Source organism: Alexandromys fortis, unplaced genomic scaffold (assembly GCF_014885135.2).
Source record: "Alexandromys fortis isolate MF-2015 unplaced genomic scaffold, M_Fortis_MF-2015_v1.1 scaffold_359, whole genome shotgun sequence".
Taxonomy (NCBI): Eukaryota; Metazoa; Chordata; class Mammalia; order Rodentia; family Cricetidae; genus Alexandromys; species Alexandromys fortis.
In genome coordinates, this window is record NW_026068230.1 from 388,283 (window position 1) to 401,423 (window position 13,141).

The window sequence follows — 13,141 nt, forward strand, 5'->3', positions numbered from 1 at the left end:
GTTTGGTTTAGGTTTTTTGTTTGTTTGTTTTGGTTTTGGTTTTTTAAGGCAGGTTTCTCTGTCCTGGAACTAGCTCTTGTAGACCAGGCTGGCCTCAAACTCAGAGAGATCCCCCTACCTCTGTCCTCCAAGTGCTGGGATTAAAGGCGTGCGGCACCACCAACCAGCTTGGTTTAGTTTTGATGGCACTGAAAATTAAATTGGAGCCATGGATGTGCTAAGCATGTGTTTACCACTGAATTATGCTCCTTGTAGTTTTTTGTTTGTTTGTTTGTTTGTTTTGGTTTTTAGAGACAGGGTTTCTCTGTGGCTTTGGAGCCTGTCCTTTAACTAGCTCTGTAGACCAGGCTGGTCTCGAACTCACACTTCCTTGTAGTTTTTAAATGGAATAAAAGTAAACAGTTTTAATTTATATACTTGTTTTACAAGAAAGCATGCCTATTATAAACTTCGAAAAAACCACTGCTGTTAATAGAGAGTAAAAAACTGAGATAATTACGTCTTCTAGAAACAACCAGATTAATGTCCACATGCTCCAACTTTGTGGTATTTCTGCACATACAGGGTTCATTTTTAATAGATTATACTATCTGTACCATCCTGCAGCTTGATTAATTGTAAAATTAAATATCCCTCTGTATTGTACATGTAAGCCTGCCTTCTTTTTTAGGATTTATTTTTGTTATAGATAGATAGATAGATAGATAGATAGATAGATAGATAGATAGATAGAGACAGACGGACAGACAGACAGACAGACATAAAGATTTGCATGTATGTATGTGCATTACATGTGTGTCTGACACAGGCAGCAGCTAGACAAGGATGTCAGATCCCTTGGAACTGGAGTTTTAGGCAGTTGTGAGTCACCAGTTGGGTCCTGGGCACCATCTTGTAAGAGTACGTTCTTTATCAGCTTCAGGAGAGGCGACTTTATTTCCATGCTGATCATCTAAAGCAGCAGGACTGCTGTGTCAGCACCAGCAGCTCTGGTGTAGAGGGGGGGGGGGGAGTTTAGTCTTTTAGCACATCCATGGCTTGAGCTTAATCCCCAGCGCCATCCAAACAGAACAACTCGGAGGATCCTATCAGTGCAGATAATTACCTCACTCACTGCTCTTCCCAGCTGTTACCTGTGCTAAAACTCGCAGGCTGACAGTTTGAGGTCTACACTTTCCTACCACACCAGCCTTGGGAGCATTGTTGCTGACGGTGAAATAACAAATGGTCTGAAAACAGCTGGCTCCTCCCTCCTTTTCTGTGATCTTTGCTCGTATGAAGTATGTATGTGTGTGTGCATAGGTGCTCAGAGAGGGCGTCTGCTTCCCTGGGCTGGAGCTGCTCACAGCTGGGAGCCTCCCGACTGGGTGCTGTCTTCTAGAAAAGACCTCCCGGCCCTCTCCAGCACCAGCCTTATTTTCCTATGGTGTGGCAGGCATGTGGCAACCATTTATTTAACCAGCCCCCTTTTGGTAAGTTTTTCTCAAATATAGCAAACATGCTATTATGTATACCTTTGCACACTTGAGCCATAGGACAAAGGATGAGAAAAGGGGCTTCTAGAGCAGTGCTGCCGGTTTTCCCTGACATTGCTTTATGGTCTGAGCAGTGATTTTTTTTTTCCTTTTTTCTTTTTTTGGTTTTTCGAGACAGGGTTTCTCTGTGGCTTTGGAGCCTGTCCTGGAACTAGCTCTGTAGACCAGGCTGGTCTCGAACTCACAGAGATCTGCCTGCCTCTGCCTCCCGAGTGCTGGGCATCCATGACCTTTTCATTTTTCCATCTGCCGTGAGCCTTCCCAGCCCAGACTTTCCTTAGACTCTGCTGTTGGGCATTGATAGAGCAAGGGGAACCACCTGCAGCCGGAGTTCCGCTCCCTCACGGGTTCTCAGTAGCCGGCACTTTGTCCTTTCCTCAGGCTGAAGCCCTATTCAGGTCTCCTGCTGTCAGGACCTCCTCAAACTCTTTATTGCCTGTAGAATTAAGGCTCATTGTCCCCCACTGCCAGCCTCAAATCACCTTCAACTCTAAACTCCTNCTCTGTAGACCAGGCTGGTCTCGAACTCACAGAGATCCGCCTGCCTCTGCCTCCCGAGTGCTGGGATTAAAGGCGTGCGCCACCACCGCCCCGGCTTGAGCAGTGATTTTTTTGTTTTCTTTTCTTTTCCGAGACAGGGTTTCTCTGTGGGTTTTTTTTTTGTTGTTGTTTGTTTTTTGTTTTTTTGTTGTTGTTGTTGTTTTGTTTTGTGTTTTTTTGAGCTTGCCCTGAAACTAGCTCTAGTAGACCAGGCTGGCCTCGAACTCACAGAGATCTGCCTGCTTCTGCCTGGGATTAAAGGCATGCGCCACCACCGCCCAGCATCAGTGATTATGGGAATGCTTTCTTCATAAATCCCCAAAACTAGTTATCAGTCCTTTTCATCATTGTCGCGTTGAGCTGATATTTGTATGGCTGTTTGTTCAGTTGTTTTTGTTGTTGTGAGACAGTTAGTCCTGGCTAGCCTGGAACTCCTTTGCATTCCAAGTTCAGGAGTTAAGGGCGTGCGCCACCACACCCAGCTTATACTTACTGTTTAGCTATTTAGTTCAACATTCAAGATGGTAAGCATCTTTTACTTATTTATTTATTTGTTTTGTTTTTTGAGACGTGCCTTCTCTGCCTCCCTAGTGCTGGGATTAAAGGCATGCGCTACCACTGCCCGACCAGTAAGCATCTTTTTATGCTATGGGAGTATTTGTGTTTTCTCTGTGAACTGTGGCTCTCAAATCTTAGGAAAAGCTTAAGTCATAATTGTATTATTGGCAAGCCTTCTTAAATTTTCTGAGATTCTCTCTCTCTTCCTTAATCTAGAGCCATGGAACTGTTGAGGGTAAAGGGTCAGAGATCTTGGTCTGTTGGCCTGTCTGTGGCTGACCTGGTGGACACTATTGTAAACAATAAAAAGAAGGTGCATTCTGTATCAACTCTAGCAAAGGTAACTTATTTTCACTCACGTGTTTTAGACTTTGGTATCTTTGATATTAGTCATATAAAGTCAGCAGCACTGCTGTGTCAGCACCGCAGCTTTGGGGTGAGCACAGACGTGCTTTTCTGTGGGAAGTCTGCAGCTTGACCTTTCACTCCCATAGGACTTGGGGGGACGTCGCGAAGGTGTTCACATAACCTATTTTCCTGAGCCAGCAAGTCACCCCAGCAGTTTTCTGCCTTTTACCAGAACATAAATTTTATGTCGTGTCAGAACAGCTAACATGAAGATGCTGGGGCAGGTTTTCTTGAACACCAGGAGGGAAATAACAACATGGAAAGAAAACGTAAAATAACTGGCAGTGTGTGGCTGGGCCCAAAGCCCATGATGTATTTCCCCAAGGACTCTATTGTCCATCTCTGGATTAGCCTCCAGCCTGCTGACTATACTGCACACAGCTAGTTTACCTCCCTGCAAAGAGGGCATCTTTGACCAGGCTCCTCCTATCAGACATTTTTGGAGCCATAACTTGAGTTTAGAAAATCAGTAAGCAAATTAAGTTGAACTTGTATCACTTTGTTTTTTTTTTAAGATTTATTTATTTATTATGTTTATAGTGTTCTGCCTGCACGTATGCCTGCAGGCCAGAAGAGGGCATCAGAACCCAACAGATGGTTGTGAGCCACCATGTGGTTGCTGAGAACTGAATTCAGGACCTCTGGAAGAATAGCCAGTGCTCTTAACCACTGAACCGTTTCTCCAACCCCATCACTTTGTAATATAACTAGGAAAGCAAGGGAGAATTCTTTTCATTATCTTTTTAATTTTGTTTTTATTGTTTTTAATTATCTGGCAAGGGTTGAACATGTAAATGCAGGTGCCCATGAAGGCTATGACTCCTGAAGCTGGGGTTCCAGGCAGTTGTGAGCTGCCTGACATGGGTGCTGGGAATGACTCTGATCCTTTGGAAGAGCAGTACACACTCTTAACTGCTGAGCCATCTCTACAGCCCCATGATTTTAATATTTTGTGTAATCCAGCTTTATTATAATCCCAACTTTTTCATTTCAGGGATGTTATGGTTTAGATAATGAAGTGTTCTTAAGTTTGCCATGCACCCTGGGAACCAGTGGAGTATCTGAAGTCATCAAAACCCGTGCAGGAGAAGACACAGTGACTGAGACACTCCAAAACAGTGGATCTTCAATCCACAGTCTCCAGCAACAGCTGAAACTCTGATGCCCGAGGGCAGTCACCTGACGGGGGGGAAGCTTATTTAATTTTGCCAGCACACACAGTTTTGGCAACTTCCACAATTTGGTATTTCACAAACAGCCTTTAAGTAGACGACATCTTAGTTAGATTTATAATTTGAATCCTTGAGAAGTTAGAAGACGGGAAAGGATCTGATTTCTTTTGGAGTTTCTGTTGTTTAGAGCTGTCACTTTAAACCGCACGTCCTAACTTCAGCACACCTAGCACTTTAGAGATGTTCTGAAATAAGTGCACTCCTTAAAGGTTCTCACTGGACACTCATTCTGAGCATGGTAAGCTGAAGGCAGGGTGGGCACAGAGCCTGTGGCAGGTGTACGTTCAGAGACTCCTAGCTTCACGGCTCTATTTGTGTCTTCTGCACCATCCCATTGGTAATAATGGCAAAGTGTTCAGAGACTCCTAGCTTCACGGCTCTACCTGTGTCTTCTGCACCATCCCATTGGTAATAATGGCAAAGTGTTTTACTTTCCTTCTTCAAGTTCACCTACATTAGAAAGGATTTTAGTATGCTTTAAATTGGTTAAATGGAATTTTAAATATATGAAAAATAATATATGATTTAATTTCTTTTTTTTAAATATAATTTTTTTATTGAAAAAAAAAAGATTTCCGCCTCCTCCCCGCCTCCCAATGATTTAATTTCTAATGATACTTCCTCTCTGAAAATTTCTAGAATAACCTTTTCTTGGGCTAAAAGATCTCAAATGTATCTTAAAATTGTATCAGTAGAAAGAGAGAGATGCATGTTTCTGTAAAGAGTAACAGCCGAGCAGTATATTTTGAAAGCAAAATGTGAGGCTTTCATAAAAAAAACATTGTTCTTAAAGGAGAGAGGCCCTGGTCGTCTGCTTCCGAGTGAGCCTTAGTCTCCCCAGAGGAAACAGTTGTGACTGTCTGTGCCTTGGTGGTTGGTCAGTCAGTATTAACATGTGGAGCGACACACGGTGGCTGTTGTGACACACAGGTGACAACTCCTATATATTGAGCTCTTATATGTAGAGTCCTGACATCGACTGGCCAAGGTAGGGACTATTTATCTTCATCAGAGAGGAGGAGACTGCACTTTGGTGTCTAAGATTGCTGGGTTCTAAGGATGTTACTTAGCTGTACAACCTCTACTTTTATAGGTAGCAACAGAGGCTGTGGGGGAGCCTAGAGGCCTAAAAGCCAAGCTGTCAACTAACTAAAGTTGAGGCTTAGGATACTATGAAAGAATTGCTTTTATTTTCATATGGGAGTTTTTTTTTTTTTTTTAAACAAGGTCTTTATGTAGTCCTAGCTGTCTTGAAGCTTACTACCATAGACCAGGCTGGCCTCCAGCTCACATAGTCTCTGCCTTCCCAGTGCAGGGTTTAAAGGCATGCACCGCCACACCTGGCTATATTTTTTAAAGTATTTTTTTTATAAAGATTGATTAGCCTGACCCCCAGAGACTCAGCAGATAGCAGAGGTGGTATGTGCCAAAGACGGTGTTTGTTTATTTAGTCGTTCAGCTAGCATTTATTAGGAGCTTCTCACAACAGAAAACACTATTGCTGAACATGCCTATATTAGGGACAAGCCCTGGTACTTACGGATTAGCAGAGGAACCCAATAACAAAATAGCACATGAATGCAAGTGTGCTAAGTACAGTGAAATCCAGAGTGTTTGGAATCCAGGCTGCTCGGAGAGGAGCTCAGGGGTTTGTGAGGTAGGAAGGAGTCATGACACTGGGTACTTACACTGACAAGCGAATGTTGAGGAAGTAGAAGAGACGTGCTGAGGAAGACTTCCTCCAGACTCAACTGGGTTAAACCTTGGCCATACAGGCTAGGGATGTAGCTCAGTAGTTAGGTGCTTGCCTGATAAGAATAGGGCCCTGGGTTTGGTCCGAGAACCACAACACTTGGGGTTGTTGAGGAGGTAAGCATTAGCTCTTTGTAAATGATTTTGGTGTTGTTTTTACTGACCTTTTGTACGAGATAGGAAGGTAAAGTTGAAACAACAATTTCTTATGTGGTTTAGTGTTTTCTACTAGGTGATAACTAATTAGGAATTCAGTAATTCCTAAAATAGAATTTCTTTTCTCTTCATTTGTTTTTGGTTTATTTTTGTTGGTTGTTGCAGGAGGGCCGCTTGTTGGTTCCCAGCTGCTCAGCCCCAAAATAATCACACAAAAACTATATTATTTATAATACTGTTTGGCCAATAGCTTAACCATATTTCTGATTAACTCATATCTGAAACTAGCCCAACTCTATTAATCTGTGCATCACCATGAGGTCATGACCTACCAACAGTTTCAGCACGTCTGTCTCTGGCAGGCTACATGGCTTCTCTCTGCCTCCTTTTTCCCAACATTCAGTTTAGTTTTCCCTGCCTATCTACCCTATCAGGTCAAGCCAGTTTCTTTATTAACCATTGGTACTCACAGCATACAGAGGGGAATCCCACATCAGTTGGTTGATTGGTTTTTCTAGACAGGGTTTCTCTGTCTAACTGCTCTGGCTATCCTGGAACTCACTTTGTAGACAAAGTTGGCCTCAAACTCAGAGATCTTTACTACTGCTGCTTCCCGAGTGCTGGGAGTGAAGGCGTTTGCTGCCACCTGGCTCTCTTCATTTGTTTTTGAGACTAGTCTCTAACTCTCAGCAATCATCCTGCCTGAGCCTCATGAGTGCTGGCTACCATACCCAGCAACAATTTTTGTTTTGTTTTGTTCTGTTGTGGGGATCTAAACCAGGGTCTGATGCATTCTAGGCAAGGCCTCCAGGGTCTGATACATGCTAGGCCAGTACTCCAGGGTCTGATGCATGCTAGGCCAGGCCTCCAGGGTCTGATGCATGCTAGACCAGGCCTCTAGGGTCTGATGCATGCTAGGCCAGGCCTCCAGGGTCTGATGCATGCTAGGCCAGGCCTCCAGGGTCTGATGCATGCTAGGCAAGGCCTCCACCATTGTACTTCATCTGGAACTTAGTTTCTAAAATCTAATAACTCTCTTGAACAATAAACCAATTGCAGGATGTTATAACAGCAAACTGCCAAGAATTATGTTGATTATAAAAAGAAATGCCAATACAACAGGTATTTATTGAGCACTCACTGTTAATCCAAGTATTTTGTTAGAAGTCTTTGTCTGTTCGCACATTCCTCCATTAAGTCAGGTGGCGCCATCACCACCTCATCTTGGTTTGGTGGTTAGTAATCACAGTGCGTCTGTCTGGTAACTTTCATTTTCTCCACATGCTTTAATGGTTTAGATGATGTTGATTTGATTAACCTTTATATTCTGTCAGTCTCAAAACCGGGGGGGGGGGGGGGGGGAGGCAGTGTACAGTGTTTGCGTATTTCTCACCTGAGGCACGGGTGCAGGCTCTGCAATAGTGCTCACTTCCCAGGTAATATCTGCTGTCCGATAAGTTTCAGTCCCACATCGTTATAAATCCTGATTTTTTTAACCTTATTATGTTCTGAAATTCAAGCTTTCATGAAAGACTAGTGAAAGATTTATTTCCTCATTTAAAAAAGATACTGTGTTAAGTAAAATGGTTTTTCTTGCCATCTGACAAGGAGGAGAAACCCTCATTTTTCCAAAGTCATGCAGTACCTCATGGTTTTTATCGGGGGTTGGATTAAAATGCTTTTTGATACTGTAAGGTATATTTTTCATTTTCTGGTTTATATTGATTACCTAAAATATAAAAAATAATGAACAAAATAAATTTTGACTTTAAAAGGACTGTGTGATATCTGATTAAGTGAAAGAAAATACATTCAGATTAAAAGTTTTTTGTTTTTTTTTTTTAAGCCGGGCAGTGGTGGCGCACACCTTTAATCCTAGCACTCGGGAGGCAGAGGCAGGTGGATCTTAGTGAGTTCGAGGCCAGCCTGGTCTACAAGAGCTAGTTCCAGGACAGGAACCAAAATGCCACGGAGAAACACTGTCTCGAAAACAAAACAAAACAAAACAAAACAAACAAACAAACAAACAAAAAAACCCTGTCTCGAAAATCAAAAAAAAAATTTTTTTTAATGTCATTCCCAGAGCACCCACATCCATTATTCATTCAAGTGCAAAATGAAAAAAATGACCTTTATCAGTTATTAGAGAACTTTTGAAAAGAACTGGAGAGATGGCTCAGAGATTAAGAGCACTGCCTTTTCTTCCAAAGGTCCTGAGTTCAATTCCAAGCAACCACTGGTGGCTCACAACCATCTGTAATGAGATCTGGTGCCCTCTTCTGGCCTGCAAGCATACATGCATACAGAATACTGTATACATAATTTAAAAAAAAAAATCCAAAAAAGAAAACTTTTGAAACAGGGTAATGTGATATAGCTTATGCAGGACTTGATCTTTTAATTACCTTGCCTTGGGCTCCCAAGGACTTCAGTTATAGACTATAGATCACTACACCTAGTTCAGAAGACTTCTAAAGCCGTGTGTTGCTTAGCACTCCTCCAGGTTGTAGAAACAGTTGCTCCAGTTAAAGGCATTTCTAAGTAAGCTGCAACTTTAAATAAGTTTAAAATCGTGCTTTTTGGGTGTTTTTGAAGAGATTGGTGGGGGCAGGAGGCAGTCAGTGTCCTCCTCCATCACCCTCATCCTGTTCTTTGAAGCATGGTCTCCTCCTGAACCTGGGACTCAACGTCTTTACCAGGCTGGATTCCAGAAAGCCCCAGTGATCCTCCTTCACCCCTCTTGAGGCCAGTGCTATAGATGTTACGGGCATGGGTAGGAATGCCCTCACACTTGTAGAACACTTTTAACCACTAAGCCGTCTCTCCAGCTCCCAGGCACACTTAACCAACCTGAAAACAGTGGGTACAGCAGGGCAGATGGAGGTTTGACTACAACTAACCGTTTTCAAGGCTGATGTCACCTATTGGAACGGGCAACACTTACCACACTCCCTTTCACTTTAGACCCCTTCTGCCCATGACTTTTGGCGTAGAAAGGAATTGATACCAGTGCACTGTGTGCTGAGGTCATCTAGCTGTATCATCTTTCCCTACTGTCTAGCCTAGGCTTTATACTGTAAATGGCTGTAATTATAGAATTAATAAGGATTAATGGTTGATATGTCACTAACTTTTAAAAAAAAAAAGATTATGGGTAAGCCGGGCGGTTGTGGTGCACACACCTTTAATCGCAGCACTTGGGAAGCAGAGGCAGGCAGATTTCTGTGAGTTTGAGGCCAGCCTGGTCTACAAGAGCTAGTTCCAGTACAGGCACCAAAGCTACAGAGAAACCTTGTCTCGAAAAAAAAAAAAAAAAAGAATAAGAATGATGGGTATGAGCACATTGTGTATATGTGCACCACCTGCATACCTGATGCCCACTGAGGCCACTGGGATCCCCTGTAACTGGGAACCTAAACCTAACCCGCTGCCAGATCTACAGGTGTTCTTAGCTGCTGAGCCATCTCTTCAGTCCCTATAACAAGCTTTTATTGGAAATAGAAATTTAGCTTAGCTCGAATAACATCTCTTGTATTCTACAAAGTAATTAAGATCTGAAAATTGGCCTTGTGATCAATCAGCCTACCTCCATCTTAGGCTTGAAAGCCATCTTTTTGTTGTTGGTTTTCGAGATGGAGTTTCTCTGTGTAGCTTTGTAGCCTGTCCTGGAATTCACTGTAGATCAGGTTGGCCTTGAATTCACAGAGATCATCCTGCCTCTGCCTCCGGAGTGCGCCACCACCGTCTGGCTTGAAAGCCATTTTATAGTAAAGACAAACTAGGTTCATTCCTAGTTATGATTAAATCTCTCTTTCTCAAGGATTGGGCTATGACTCACCTGTAACCTTAACTACATACAAATAGCTCTGTACTGCGTGTACCAAGATATGACCACCTTGCAACCCTGTCATTTTTTCACAAGAGGTTGTTATAACCAATTTGTTATGCCTATTTCTGTAACCCTGCGTATTTGCCCGCCAAATTCCCCATCACTCCTGAGCTATAAAAAACCTTGTTTTTCACGTGTCCAAGGTTGACCTCTTGAAATCCGCTTTAGGGGGAGGTAGCCAGTAGACACAAATGAAAAACATTGTTTTAATTGCTCGCTTCAACTAATCTGGCCTTGATGATTTGGGTCTGTGGTCCTTGCATCTTTGGGATTAACACTGGAGAGATGGCTCAGAAGTTCAAAGGGGAAAATTCTTTTTAATTTGAAAATAAACCTGTGCCAAAGACCTGTGTTATCTTTATGGTGGGTGCACAGGAATTATTAAGGAAATAATAATTAAATTACTGTCTACCTGAGAAAAAAAAGCTCCTTACTGCCCTGGCGAACACAGCATAAAGGCTTTTTCGACTGTAACAAAAACGCATGTGATACATCAAGAGAGACATCGGGCGGGCATCGTCGCCTAAATCAATGCCCACAAGCTAGAGCTGGTGGCGCAGGGCCTTCCGTGGGACCCTGCCAAACAAGGCTTGCTAGGGGTCAGCCGAAAGGCTTGAGGTCAGTATGCAGCCCGCTCGCAACTGTGGGAACTGATCCGACGCCACCCCACGCACAGCACCAGCCGCAGAGCGGCGCTCTCGGAAGTGACGCGAAGGAAGCGGAAGCACGGCGCGCCGGCTTCCTGCTTGGCGGGGGCGGGGCGGCGGCGATTGTCTGGCGGCCAGGGGCGGCCCCGTGGCGCTGACCCTCTGCCTGCGGGGACGGAGGCGCGCGCCATGGCGGTGTCCGAGAGTCAGCTGAAGAAGATGATGTCCAAGGTGAGCCCGCTTCCTAATGGGCGGCCCCGCGGGCTGGGCTGCGGCTGCCGTCCCTCAGCGGAGCGGCCCTTCCCGCCTTCGCCTCCATAAACAAAAGCAGGATCGTGCCTGGCGCGGCCACTGCTGTCCGCCCGGCGCTGCTTGCCGTCCCAAGCGGCCCTGCCGTCTCCTTGTCCAGCGGGCTGGAGCCTGGCGCTGCTCAGATCCGGCCCGCCCGAGCTCGGGGACTGTTGGTGAAATTGACTCGCTGAAGTAGAGTGGCCAGAAAATCTAGAATGTCAGCCCCTCCCCACTCTGGCGAACTCTGCAGTTCTGTTCCATTGCATGCATTAACTGTGATTAACTCAGTGGTTCGCTTGTTTACTTTGAGTTGAACTTAAAATTCTCAATGCTTGACTGGTGGTGTGGATTTTTTCTTTCACTTTTAAATACTTTACATATTAATCACGGGACAGCCGACTCTAGGATGCTTTCTCTAATTTGCCAAATTTAATTGAAATAAAATCTATGTAATATGGTTGAGCCCTAACTCCTCCATTTCATCGAGTTGGCTTTGATACTTTTATCAAGGCAAGAAGGCTAGAAATCGTAGTTTTAAGAGGTTTTCAGTTTACAAGGAAACACGAATAAGCTGGGCGTGGCGGCTCAGGCCTTTTAATTCCACCACTCCCAGGCGGACAGATTGTGAGTTCCAGACCAGGCTGGGACATACAGACCCTGTTTCAAAGCAAACAAAAAACGATGTTAAAAAATATATATAAAAATAGACTTTTTCTAGTAAATTCATGACCATAGTCCTTGAAGGCTAAACCTCTATGTTTCCGTTGTTGTCCAAGCGTATCTTTTAGGCGTCTTGATCTTTCTTTCTTTTTTTCTTTCTTTCTTTCTTTCTTTCTTTCTTTCTTTCTTTTTTTTTTTTTTTAACAATCCTTGTAGTTATCCCTAATAACAGAGTGGGGTTAGGGGAAACCTTATCTATGTAGTAATGTTTATCTTCATTTCATTTTCAAAGCTCCAAGTAAGCTTTTAGAGCCGTGGTTCTCTACTTTCCTAGTGCTTTGACCCTTTAATACAGTTCCTCATGTTGTGATGACCTCCAACCATAGAATTATTTCATTGCTACTTCAGTAAGTTTGCTACTGGCTCGTTATGGCTAGTTACATAAACATCTGTGTTTTTTCAATGTGGGTTATAACCCACAGGTAGAGAACCACTGTTTTAGAGGAACCTGATGTAGCCCATTAACTTCATCTGATTGGGGAATCAGATATTCTGGCCCATGCAGAGAGAGTGTTTTAATATTACTACAGGCCATTTTTCTCCTTTGAACATTATCTTAGCTCCCATCCTAAACAGGTTTTCATTAATACTGGTTGAGATTTTATCAATTAAGTATATTCCTACTGTAAGTCGGTTTTGCTTTATGCAAATAACTTTGTTCATACCATCAACCTTCTGCTTCTATGCACAATATTTTGTTTACAATAGAAGATGAGTCACTACTGAGTAGAAGAAAGTGGTCACATTAGAAGCTGCTGTTGAGCTGAATGTGGTGGCACCCACCTTTATTGATTGGGAGGCAAAGACAGGCAAATCTGAGTTTGAGGCCAGCCTGGACTTCATAGTGAGACCCTGCCTCAAAAAAATAGAATGCTCTTGTACCATAAACTGTGGGATGCAACAGTGTGAACAATTAGACTAAAATTGTACTTCTGAACTTAATCACACAGAAACCAACACTATCAAAGTCATAGTGGTAGTGTAGGAAAGTTGACAACAGCCTTTGAGGAGAGAAAGTAGAGTAGGAAGAAGTAGCCCACGATGGCAAGGATGCAGTTTTCTGTCAGGTAGCGAAGGGAGCCGTGCCATCTCAGCAGAACCCTGACAGTAAAAGGAAATGAGCTTGGGAGTAATCTGGGCTGAGAACATTCTAGGAAAAGGAGAAGCAAGTGCAGAGGCTTGAAGCAGAGGTCTGTCAGCTAAAGGGTAGTGGTGTGGCTTGCTAAAGAGCTGGGCGGGATATCGAGTATCGGTGATGTGGGAGATTCGGAGGACCTTGCAGGCCAGTGTGAGGACTTTGGCATTTGGTTGGATTATGATAGGAAACAATTGGAGCCAGATGTAGTGGCCCATGCCTTTAATAGCAGGTCTCTGTGACTTCAAGATCAGACAAAGCTACACAGTATACCTCTG

General features: G+C 43.6%; 2 protein-coding genes across 3 annotated transcripts in view; both read left to right on the forward strand.

Annotated features, from left to right (window-relative positions):
* Uevld (UEV and lactate/malate dehyrogenase domains) overlaps positions 1-7,959 on the forward strand; it is a 36,840-nt gene extending 28,881 nt beyond the window's left edge. Inside the window, exons 11-12 of one of the 2 annotated variants that reach the window (XM_050130813.1) lie at positions 2,850-2,973; positions 4,036-7,959. In XM_050130813.1, coding sequence (XP_049986770.1) covers positions 2,850-2,973; positions 4,036-4,203 — 292 coding nt within the window. In that variant the 3' untranslated portion in view covers positions 4,204-7,959. The remainder of the gene's footprint in view (positions 1-2,849; positions 2,974-4,035) is intronic. The other variant, XM_050130814.1, reaches the window with a different exon arrangement.
* A 2,832-nt stretch (positions 7,960-10,791) lies between these two features.
* Positions 10,792-13,141, forward strand: part of Tsg101 (tumor susceptibility 101) — a 31,831-nt gene continuing 29,481 nt past the window's right edge. Inside the window, exon 1 of the mRNA XM_050130820.1 lies at positions 10,792-10,948. Within this exon, the coding sequence (XP_049986777.1) occupies positions 10,907-10,948 (42 nt within the window). The 5' untranslated portion in view covers positions 10,792-10,906. The remainder of the gene's footprint in view (positions 10,949-13,141) is intronic.